General features: G+C 39.1%; 1 protein-coding gene across 1 annotated transcript; it reads left to right on the top strand.

The window, feature by feature from the left end:
- Positions 1-5,014: 5,014 nt before the first annotated feature.
- uchl1 (ubiquitin carboxyl-terminal esterase L1 (ubiquitin thiolesterase)) lies at positions 5,015-10,568 on the top strand. Its single transcript, XM_030431004.1, has 9 exons — positions 5,015-5,169; positions 5,254-5,265; positions 5,704-5,832; positions 6,584-6,725; positions 7,164-7,249; positions 7,805-7,852; positions 8,366-8,435; positions 8,516-8,574; positions 9,462-10,568. Exons 1-9 carry the CDS (start codon positions 5,137-5,139, stop codon positions 9,543-9,545), a joined length of 663 nt encoding a protein of 220 aa, XP_030286864.1. The 5' UTR covers positions 5,015-5,136; the 3' UTR covers positions 9,546-10,568.
- The last annotated feature ends 2,457 nt before the right edge of the window (positions 10,569-13,025 follow it).

The following is a 13,025-nucleotide window of genomic DNA, read 5'->3' on the forward strand; positions in this document are numbered from 1 at the left end:
AGTAAACTGAACTGAGAGCTACGGATCAATTCTGACAAAGAGACTTTTCACAGAGAAAGAGATAAGGACAGAGAGTGAGAATGTGTTTTTAAACATGCACATAGTTCATCAGTGTATCCTGATAGTAAAGAAAATCAATCACATTTAAGCGGACAGATGATCTTTTATTCTGAAAGACCAAGAAATGAAAGAACATTCTGAACATGTAGGTTTAACAAAACAAAATCACACAATCACATATATCTGCTCAAGAGAGTTTCCCTGAAAGCAATGTTAAAAAATGTGTTAGTAACCCTGGAGTAGTCGGGGGTTAACTGCCTTGCTGAAGGGCATCTCAGTGGCAACAGGCAACTGCTGTACTTTCAGCTCCCCACTTGTGTATCCTGTTGGTGCGGGGATCCAAATCTTTTACAACTCCAGTTCTTTAACCTTCAGGCCAACATTGACCCTCATCACTGTTTTTTTGTTTCCAACAGAGTTATCAATGACATCTCATTGTTGTCATATCATGTGATCGGTGTTCCATAGTGTGACCACAACTGAGATATCTAACTCCATCTGGTGGTGAGGATGTGTCTCTTAAAGTCTTTTGCATAAGATCATATTTATAGTACATGTACACAGACCAGTATAAATAAAGATATCAGCACTGCTCTCACAAACTTGCTCTACTATTTAAAACTCTTCAAACTTGATCCTACAATTTAGATCGGGGAGAGACATCACAAGTGAAGAGTGTAACATTTTTGATGAGACCTCCGCAACTGACGATTCACATTAAGACAATTTCTTTTTTTTTTTAGATTACAAGTTTTTTCTAAATTGTCATGTTTAAAGATGCAAATTATCTTTCCACAAGAGAAATGTGGACATCGATAAATCTGGATTAAACATTTTCTTTTCAGTTTGTTCTTAGATATTTTACAGGGGGAGTTGTTGATGTGTCTCTTTTTATCATATCATAAATCAGCAAATACTGTTGTAGCCATTTCAAAGAATATATTTATATTTTCGCCTTTTTAAATAAATATATAGATTCTTTAAATCAGGATGGATGACTGAACACCGTTGATTGAAAAAAAAAACAGCAACTTCAGAATATAAACAAGAGAAAACGGAGAGGTTTAATCTATGTCTGTGCTACTGAAGTGAAGATTTTCTGGGAAGGGAAAAACTTAATTTTGAGAAAATTAACCTCAAGATATCACCAGGAAAACTTCCCAGTTGATTACTTACATTAAGGTAACTTTTTGCACAACATGTTTTCTGATAAATATGCAAGACTTTGGTCAGAAATCTGAACTAAAATAAGCCCATAAGACATGTTTGGGGAGCAAAATTGCCCCAAAGTCCATAAAACACACACATTCACAGGTGTCTCAGCACACACACACACACACACACACACACACACACACACACACATACACTGGCTGTTTTGGGACAGCAGGTGTCAGTCTCAGACGGTGCATCTTCACCTTCTGTATCTGAAGCGCTCTGACTGCTGAAGGAGGAACCATAAAAAGAGAGCTAACAGCACACAGAGGAAGACAAAGAGACAAGAGTACACCAGCACGCTCCATCCCCAGCCTGCTGGTAAAGGAGCAGCGCCGTCCACTTCCTCAAACTGTGCTGGCACGGGCATGCTGGTGTGCAAAAAGAGTCAGTGGTCAAAAATTAGAGTCCTCTGGTTCCTTTTTAAAACTGAGGAAGTGAACTCCAGTTGTGCTTCGTTGTTCTTTTCACCAGCTGTTTCAAAAACTCTCTGTGGCAGGAAAGACTGATGACTGCAATCAACCTTCTTTCCAGTCAAACAGATTTCAGAGCAAAGACCTTGATCGCTGCAACAATCACGAGAGCTGTCTTGTCTCTCAGGATGCAGATGAATATCCTGCCAGCTGATAAGCACTCATCTCATCCCCGTTCTCTGCTCTCTGACCTCATCCACATCCGCAATGCAATCAGAGAGAACAAGAAATAAGAAAAAGATGCAAGTTCTCGCCGCTCTTGTCTTCTTCTGCTAAATTTTCTACAGACCACTGCCTCACTATTGTTAGTCCCCTTTCTATAGACCCCACAAATACTCATTTTAAATACTCTGATGGACACATAGGATATATCAACAGCTAACCATATCACTCTGACCTTTGATCCTTAGAGCCACTGACTCATCCTGCAGGCATGCATAATCAATGCGTTTTGGGATCATCTATCATCACTTCTGATTAAAATACATTCTCAGACTGAATAAAACATGCATACTTTAGCAACAGTCCAACTCTAATCCTAAAGTTATTTTTAAAGGCCCTCCTGACACAGTCAAAATATGGCCTGTTCTACTTATATAAATGTCCACATGCATGTCAATGAAATGTTGCACTGGCTAAATGCATTTGGAACGCCCTTCATGTTAGGGTCTCAAAGGCTTCATCTATGTTTTGAGACGATAAATGATCCCATCCTTTGACCTTTCATAGTAAAAGACAAAACTAAAAAAGAAACTCATGTAGAGGCTGCACTATGTTTGGAATATCAGGCATGCAACCTGGACTGGATCTATGCACATCATGTCTCCGGCCTCCCTGCCACCAGGCGGCCCAGACAGACATCAACTGCATACATAACGTTTTAAATATATTTGAAAAAAATGTTTTTAAATTAAAACAATTCCTGATCTAAAGCTTTTTGTAGATGCTTTTATATCTATCCACAATTTATTTTAAGCATACACAAATTGGGCATCAACGTGCTTTAAAATAGGCCTATTTTAATGGTTTCACGCCATCAAAAGTCACGAGAAACCATCTGTAAATACAAGTTTTCCATTTAAATATCTAAACCTGAATAGTTAAAGACACGCTGCAATTCATTCAATCTCGGGACAAAACAAAATGAAACAAAAACAAAATGCAAAGTGTTAGAAATGTGTGTTGTATAACAGATTGAAGTCATCACTGTTCACATTACTATCAATCATTAAACTAGAGAAAGCAGGTGCAGAGTGGTTAGAGGGCCATTAGGAGGAAGTAAGGCGAACTTCATAACCACTACCTGAAAGTCTCAAAGCCACTGGCAGCCCTCAGAAACATTTTGTGCAGCCCTTGAACATGAAATGACACTCTTGCATCATATTTTAATCATCCATAGTTAATTCAAATACTTTAACAAGCCCTAACAAGCATCTGTCAGGTCAGCAACTTGTAGAAAGCTACTGGTCGCATAGCAACTAGATTTAACTGTCGTGGGAATTACATTGTGTAATCAATTCTGGTTAGCTTGCCTTTAACCGGAGCTATTTTGGTGAACAAATCGACAGTTTAATGTGAAGGTGAGATGAAAGATTCACGATTGGGAAAATCACTGTATGGAGCTTGGTCGAGGAGCAAGTTTCTGGATCAGCGCTTACTCTGTGAAAGCTCAGGGGACTTGAAGTTATCTCCCTTATCTGGAAACAGAGGAATTCAGTGTTCAAGGAATAAAACGCCATTATGAAACCAATCACAAATCCTACCACAAGCTCATGGGGTTCCCTCAATCATATGCTGTCTCCCTAAACTGGCACATAGTCATCACAACTTTGACAACCGTTTGTCACAGACATGCACTAACATGAACAATCAGGTGCTTATACACTAACACGATTAGAAAGGTGTACAGAGACTGGGAAAACAGGATACATTCAGTAATATCCCTCTCTCAGAGACCAGATATGGTGCTAACTAACTAACAGTGTGGAACTCCAGGCAGTTAAACACCACTCAAATTTATGCAAATCGTGCAAACCAAAGTAAATGAATATGCATGAAATTACAACATAACAGCATGTTGTTTTTTCTACTTGCACAATAGTGCCACCAAGGACTAAATGGTCACATTGGGCAACTGCAGTGTCTTGCAGCTCAGATGATATGAGTTCCAGGAAACAAGCATGTGATGCCTTGTTCTTGCAGATCATGGTGGATTAGGAACACATGCAGAGTGACACAACTATTTATTTCAACATTTACACTGAAAATCCAGTGCTGCAAAATTTCAGTCCAATGTAGACCAACTTTACATCTAGTACACCATAGATCAGGAGAGAGATATATGCTGTTGTTATGCAACACTGACATTACCTTTGTGTTTGTGTGTAGCAGCAGATAGAATAAGAGGTAGAATAAACCTACTGATTGCTACTTAGCTTCATATCTTTCTGGATAAACAGCTGGTTATGATTCTAAAAAGACAATAAATGAGCACAGAAAAGGTCCAAAAGTCATATTATTAGGATATCTTTGTATAGAAATACATTTTCATGTCTTTTCTTCTATCATTATACACATACTCATAGGTAAAGCATTATTTTCTGTATATCTAATGATATATACACAATTTAGAAGACACCAAGAATAACATTCTGTGCTATCACTGCATTTCTAGTCTGATTTCACAGTTATTCACTGTCCCCTTTTCTTCTCAAAGAGGTCAATGGGTGCAAGCACATTGGGGGCTACAGAATATCACAATAATTCAATAAAAGCTTTTCCATTCACTGCTGTAGATTTCCATTTATTGTTGCACATCCCCAGCAGCACCAGCACCACCAGCAGCAGCAACATCAGTTAAAAATCTAGAGTCACATTATGGGCCCGACTACTCTACATGTAACCTGTGCGTTAGAATTAATACGAAATAATAATAACCATTTTCATTATAAAAACAAACAAACTGTGAAACAAAGAGTCCATTGTGCAGAAACATTGTTGATATGAAATTATCACGACGTCACACCTTTCATTCTAGAAGGAGCGTGGTTTAACCACTCATCTCACATTGAGCGGTGGGATCTAACTTAAAAAATATATTTCTAACAGGACGTATTTCTTTATAGTCATTTACCATATTGTTAAACGTAAAGCAATTCAAATCTAGCGTTTAAATCACTTTGATATTTCTCATGAGGCGAGTTAAATTAGCACACCACCGGTTATTTGATCTGGGCCCACCCCCCCACGTCTGCCGGTGAAGTGGTACGACCGGCAGCATAAAGTGCGGCTACGTTCTGTAACTTCAACTAACAGCAGCAGAAACCCCTCACAGCACAGAGACTTCAAGTCGTTTTAACGAGCCGAATTACGCAAAATCACTGCCAAAATGGAGTGGACCCCGATGGAGATCAATCCCGAGGTGTGGGAATTAATGTTTTCTTAACTTTCTTAACGTTTTCACGGACAGAAACACTCACCTGTCTGCCTGTTTGTGTCGTTTCAGATGCTGAACATGGTGAGTAGGAGACGTTTTAGTCGCTGAGTAATGGCGACGTCTTGGTTAACAGTTTGATTGAACTGTCAGGTAAGTTTAACAGCGGCTAGCTAGTTACCGAGACGACCGTTCAAACGCCATCAGGCCACAATGTCGCAACTACGGCATCAACGTAGCTTATATTGGTATTGTTGACTGTCCTGGTTTAAAAAAAAAGTGGTATTAAATCAAAAAGGGGACGAAACGAAGAGGCGATATTTCCTCAGCATCATTTCCAGCGCTGCCCCCAGTGTCTGGGCTGAAGGGTGTGGTCGTGCTGGAGTGGACCAGCAACGCAGCATCATTGAGCACCATCACAAGGGATCATTCATACGTGTCGCCTCTGAAACGGCTCATGTTTGTCTTTAACATCGTTTACATTGATCGTGTTGTGTTTATTTCCCCGGCTGTGTGTGTCAGTTAATGAAATGCCTCGGCGTGGGCGAAAGCTGGCGCTTCGTTGACGTGGTGGGGCTGGAGAGTGAGCAGCTCGCCGCCGTCCCGAAGCCATGCTGTGCCTTGATGCTGCTCTTCCCACTGACACAACAGGTAATAATATGGGCGGCGGTGGCGACTACTTCCTGGAAGGGTGGGGTGAGCCACTGATACAGGCTGTCTGGGGTGGGGTGAGACTGAGGGGCAGGGAGGGCACTGATGGGGAGGGAGCTGTATTGTTATGTGATGGGTAGAATATGGTGAGACTGTGGAGATGAATCAGCAAATGATCGCCTTTTCTCCTCAGTATGAATTCTTGTCAATCCCAGATCTTGTCATTAGACTGCATACTCTTCACTCCCAGATAGGGTTTTCACAACAGCTAAAATCTACTTACTAACAATTAATGGAATCAAACATTATCTTTGTCTGTTAAGACAATTATCAGACAGTCCCATTTCAGTTTCTTAGAGTTCAAGATGATCTCTAGAGAAGCTTTTTTGTCCAAACCAGAAGATATGCTGTTTGCAACAATATAAAATACATAACTCAAAATGAGGTAGGGTTATGGATATGGGTGCGTATATGCATGTTCATGGATATGCAATCAAAGTCAAAGGAAATGTGTTTTGGGTAACAAAATGATTCACAAAATAAAATCTCAGATATGTCACAGAATAAACATTCAAGTTAAACAATATCCCTAAGTCACTAATTTAAATGACGCAAATCTAGTTCTTTTAATTGCTCTTTCCCCGTGAACACGTTTGCAGTTGGCGTAGTTGGATGCACTGTGTTCTCATGGGCAAATGACCATGACCGTGCTCTGTCTGTGTTTGTGTCTGTCTGTCTTTGTGTCCGGCAGCACGAGTCTTTCAGACAGCAGCAGGCAGACAAGGTTGCAGCTGACTCTGAGGTTTATTTCCTGAAGCAGACAGCAGGCAATTCCTGTGGCACCGTCGCCCTGCTGCATGCAGTGGCCAACAACAAAAGCAAACCAACATTTGGTGAGTGCAGGTCAAATAAGCAGGGGTATCATAGGTATCAAACCAGCAAAACTCCATTGGTCAGCATCGATGACTCAGTCATTTCTCCGGAGGTATCTTACATTTATAATTCAAATTACCAATCCATCCATTATTTTCATGTAGTTTCATAAAAGTTGAATAGAAAACACTCATAGGTAATATCCAGGGGCTGCATTATAGACAGTGACATGAATACAACTCATAATCACATTTTCTCTCCAGAATTAAATTAACATTCAGTTGTTTTATGAACCCTTCTGAACCGAAATTATAACTTTATTAGGCTGCACAGACAACTGTAATGTTCTCCTGTAATCAAATACAGGAGAACATTACAGTTAGTTCTCCTGTATTTGATTACTTGATGATTGGTTTTGTGTTTTGGGGTGTGTCAGGTTGTTGTTTTGGTTGTTTCAGCAAGTGACTCGGTCCTGAAGAAGTTTCTAGATGAGACTGCAAACATGTCTGCTGACGAACGTGCCAAACTTCTGGAGGGGAACAAGGTGAGATAAACATACACACATTTGAAGCTACCATATGTTATTCTGTAGATAGAATTTTATAGAATTTAGATTCAGCTGTTACTGATCACCAGAGAATCAAGAATATTTTATGGTATTTATGAGATTTTATCCCCTATAAGCTAAAGTTCAGAGGCAGTTAACAAGGCATCTGCTTCACAACCAATATGTGCTATTTAAATGTCTTCTTCCTTTTCTTTTTGTAGATGGTCTTATTCAACAGTTTAATGAAAATGAAAACATTTTCTAATATTTCTCTTAATATTGTGTAACCCCCATGTTTTGTTTCACCCACTTGGGGGCGCCACACACTGTTAAATCCTTGTCCTTGTTAAGGGCACTATGACAGCGGCCTTTATAGACCATAATTTAAGAATATGTCACTGATTCTTTAAAACCTCAAACCTTTGCTTTTTTTCAAGGATACGCTTTTGGTTTGTTTTTCTTTTAGAAACGTTTCAGCATTTGTTTTTCAAATACTGGACTGATTTGTTTTAGCTGTATGAGACTGACATGCTCTGAATTTTTCTTCTGCAGGCGATCCGTGACGCTCACAATGAGGTTGCAGTGCAGGGCCAGTGTAGGGTAAGATACTTAGCCACAATATCAGCTACTAATGACTAACATCTTATTAGGCTTTCGGGCAGCAAATGTGCATATCATTCAGGCCTACTCAATGTGATTGACCGATGCTGGACTCATTTATATTAGACAGCTGTCACCCTCTGTCACTGTTAACAGAGACTCCAGTCTGCAGTGCATTTCCATACCTTTAACTGATAAACCCAACAATTAGGCAGAATTCAATTGAGTATTTACCGGATAACAGTCAGAGTTTCAGTTACACTTCGCCGCCCATATATGTATGTTCCTTCTTCCTTGGGTTAGGGTTTGAGAGCTCAATCTGTTTTCGGGTGGTTGGTTAAATGATATTTAATGATGCTCATTGCGACAGTTTCTGATGAGACACTTTGTGTTTTAGTTAAATGTAATGTTCATGACAACAGCTTTCTTAGCTGTGACGATCTTTCGTGGGACCTTTTTGTGAATTGCAGTATTAACACTGAATATTAATTTCTCATATTTCAACTTTTACAGCCGGAAGCAGACAAAATCAATTTCCACTTTATCGCCTTTGTCAATGTAAATGGACAACTGTATGAGTTTGGTAAGCATTTCGGCTCATTATGTGGATTTCTGTATGTGTTTTAATGTTGTGGATTCCTGACTGTCTTGTGTTTTTTTTAGATGGGAGAATGAACGGACCAGTGAAGCACGGAGCTACCAAAGATGAGTCATTCATAACGGTGGGTAAAGCTATATTCATCCCATAACATCTTGTGTCAGTTCTGCATATACTGAAATAATATTGTGATCCCTGTTACTTCATGCGCACATCTTTGATGAGTCATGTTATCAAACTCGAACAGGGTGTGGCAGGTCCTGCGTATCTTGATTCAATCAATAAACTTGGCTAATGCGCACTCTCAAATCTCCTGCAGGGTTCATAAAAAAGTGCAGACTGTTAACAAGACTAGTGAACTTTTTTAAATGCAAACATATTTTTGATATGGACAAAAATGTTAACGTAAAGATAGTTGGCATTTAAGCAATTTTTGCTGCCAGTTATAGTTCAAATTACACTCATGTCTGTGCTGAACTCATTCTTTTAGATAGTTATGTCAAACTGCCACAAGAGGGCTCCAAATGCATTAGTGATCAAATTGCGTCATAAAATATTATTTTATTGATTGTAATTTAAAGGAAGAAGCCTTGAAGCCTTAAGTACAAGTTGAGATAGATATCTAGTTTTGTTTTTAATTTGTAATGTTATGATCATCATTAAGATGAATGTATTTTACTAAGCCTGAACATAAGATTTGACTTAAGAGTCTTAACAATTAGAAAAACACATTTGAGTGTTTGATTTCGATTCCATGGTAACTAAATTCAATGACATTAAGACTCATAAAACATTACTATTGTTTTAGTGATATTCCAGATATCCAGTCATATTAGAGATTATTAAGTTGTAGTTGAAATGTTAATGAATTCATCTTCAGGAGTCTTTCCATCGTGGCAGATACTACAGTATTTTCTAGTTTATGTACAGTGGACACTTGAGTATAAGAACATCAACAGCTTACATAAGAGTAAAGATATGTGCTTCCTTTCCCTATTCATCCTTGTCCAGGATGCAGCAAAAGTGTGCCGTGGATTCATGGAAAGAGAGCAAGGCGAGGTCCGTTTCTCCTCCGTGGCTCTTTGTCACAGTTAAGATGTGCAGTTGGACACACCACCAAATTGTAAAACCAAAATCATCCCAGAGCATTCACACATGGCAAACACAATCTACAAGCACCCATAACACTATGCACTATAAAGCACATATTGTCTCCACACACTGTACTCTCATCTCATGAACAAAGCATTCTTGAGCACACGTACACACCAACGCACCATCAAAACCTTTCTTTCTGCTGACACCAACTGAGACAAGTGTATCCAAACATTTTTATGTGATATATCATTCAGCAGTTAATTGTAAAACACGAGGTCAGATCTTACCACTGCTTGTGTGCATGTGTGTGTTAGGGATTTTTTGCAGCTTTTTTTGTGTGTAATCATTGCTGTGTCTGTCGAACTGAGAATACTGTTGCTTAAATACCTTTTGTGCCAATAATCAAAGGAGAGAAAAGTGAGAAGGAGAAGGCAGAAAACATGCTGAGAAATGTTTCGCCTGTTTCTCTGAATGCCTTCAGTTGCTGTGTGGTTGAGTTTATAAGGATCTGACATTCCTCAGAACAGCCCAAATGTATCCGTAGGAATAATTTAACCATTGTTCGGAACGTGCACGCAACCTTTTGAGTGCTGTTCTTGGGTGTCACTGACATTTATCTGAAAAAACTGACGTTTTCTTTGAGAAGTTTGAATTTAAAGTGCAAAATGATAGTTGGAGGTTTAGTAATTTTCTTTGTTTAGTTTACCTACAGGCCCAAGTTTTCCAAAATGTATTAATAAAGTGGAGTTATGTTTGCAATTCAGTTAACAATCTGCAAAAGTTCAAATGTTCAAATACAACATTAGTGTGCAATTTAATGCAGAAAATACAAAATCTCCAAACATGATAGGGACCATCGAAATAAAGTGTTGGGTTGTTGTCGTGCAGTGCAGGTTGATAGTACTGTGTGTCTAGACTGTGCACCACTTGTTTACCTTTCTGCACTTTCCAAATACTGTGTTGCTGTAGTTCTGCTGATGACGCAGCTGTGGGAATTCAATAAAGCAACCATTAAACTTACATGTGTCTCCTAATGTGTTTGTTTTGTTTAGTACAAAAATAGGAGTCCTGTGTAAGTTGTTTTCCTCCTGATACACTTGACTAATGCCGCGATGATTAAATAATGAGTTAATCAGTGAGCAGTTATTTAGATCATCAACAATTGTTTTGTCACTTTGAGGGACAGATGCCAAACATACCCTGGTTCAAGCTTCTCAGATGTGAGGATTTTATATTTTTACCTCTGAAAGGGAGTTATGTTCTCACCCGTGTCAGTTTGTTTGGCTGGTTGGTTTGTCAGCATCCTCCATACACAAAACTTGAATGGAGGATGTGTCATAGCCTAGACTAGACACCATGAACTTTCAGTGCGGATCTGGATAAAGGCACAGTTACCCACATCTTTGTCCATTTCTCAGTGAATAAAGCATGGATCTTGATGAAAAAACTCACTGGTATCTGAGTGAGTACAAAGGGGGACTGTTGGGCCTTGGCAGAGGTATGCAATCTACTGAGGGTCATTCTAGCCAGTATGCCTTGCTGTACAACACTTAATATCTTTGGGTTCTGGACTTAATTTGACAAAACAAGAAAACCGAAGGAATCATTGTGGGCCCTAAGAAATTGTGAATGATCTTTTTATTTATCTAAACGATTAAATACTAGGACATTGTAAGTAATTGTTACTTGCAGCCGTAAACCCTTATTTTTTACAGCTCTGAACTAATCTATATCCTTTTCTTGCCTACCCCAGTCACCAGTCTACATTTTAGCTGACTCCCATTCACACATCTGTCACATGAGGTGATGAAGTGTTTAATGTCCTGAGGCCCTCACAGCTTGGGGCTCATCCTGACCGGTCTTGGCTGCCATTCAGCTGTAAAGGGCTGAAACAGGAGAAGGACCGAAGAGCTGTCAATAGATTGTCTGCTCGCTCGACTCATCACTGTGGATACCGACACAAGACCTTTCCCCGCAGGCACAGTGTGATATACGGTATATTGTCCTAAATGAAAGAATCTGTTTTGATTAAGAAAAAATACTCATTGAATCTATTACTTACCATTTGGAACAGTTATTATCTCAGTCAGGGGCGTTCACAGAGATCCTTCCAGAGGCCGGGATGTAAAGTTAAGTCCTTATACAAACAGACGTTAAGGCCAATATCTATATGGATTTTAGCGTAGGCTTTACCTCTCCATTTAGGTGATTTGGTAAAATAACACTCTGAAAATAAAGGTTTGACCTGCCATTTGCAAAGGTCACATTTGCATCAAATATTAGCCGGAGCTATCAACCCCACCGTGTACGCAAGTGTTATCAACATGATTGATCACTTAACAGCATGACTGATAACTGCCAAGCCATTCTTTGGCCAGTGTATGTGTAAACAACACCTTCTAAGAGTTTATGGGCTATTGATTTTGTAATGTGTAACTTGGCTGTAAAGAAAAGCTCTGTTAAATTCGGGGCTGTAGTTATTATGGGGCACAGTGGGGTCATTTTAGATGTTTTAGCAACCTGGGGGAGTTGACATACAGTGTCATAATCATACCAATAGTGATGTGGGAAGGAAGCCCAGAAATGAATTTGAAAATGAAATAAATTACAACATATGATATATTCTATGGTGGTACACAGTGTGAGAAATTTGAGAAATACTTTTTAAGAGGCTTATTCTAGCATTTGTCTGAGACTTCGACTTCTTTAAGGCCAACAAATGCATAAACAAATCCAGAATTTATTATATCTCCACCACAGTAGACTGCACATGGCAGCTTTACTATATTTTGCCTTGATTTACTACGTGTTAGTTGATTTATTGAAGATTTGATTCAACACAACCATACTCGGGGATATGCACCGTGTAAGCACACTCAACTCACAATCAACTGAAATAATAACGGCATTAAAACTTAATTTCTACACAGGGACCCTTTAACAACACAGTAAGAGTAGCCAAATATTCAAAAAGAGGCCTAACAGTGTACTTTGGTTGTGCAAATTCCCAAACTAATTTACAATTAATTAAATTAACATCACAGTGAACCTTCCCAGGAGGCTTCTGGTGCTCTTGAGGGTCCGAGGGCCCCAGGGTAGTTACCTTCATGGCCTTTTTGATAATCCATCCATGTAGAGAAGGCGTCAAACTTCATTCAGAGCTGAACAGTTACTTTTAAAGAAATAAATGTTGAAAAATCAAATACACTTCTCAAATTTAATTAGGGATATTTTAGTGTTTCACTCGATTCTTTATTCTGTGAGATATCTGAATTTTTATTTTGTGAATATTTTTATGCAACCCATTTCATTTGACGTTTATTGCACATCCCAATACCCCTAACTAATTTGGAGTAGTGTGATTCAGACTTTTTTAGTGTCTGTTCCTGTGACACCTCAGCATCCGACATCTTTCCCGACCGAGAGAAACGTCAGTGAAGGCATCATGTCCCATTTTTGGTCGCTGTGATTTATTTC

This window comes from Sparus aurata, chromosome 1, assembly GCF_900880675.1.
Source record: "Sparus aurata chromosome 1, fSpaAur1.1, whole genome shotgun sequence".
Classification (NCBI taxonomy): domain Eukaryota; kingdom Metazoa; phylum Chordata; class Actinopteri; order Spariformes; family Sparidae; genus Sparus; species Sparus aurata.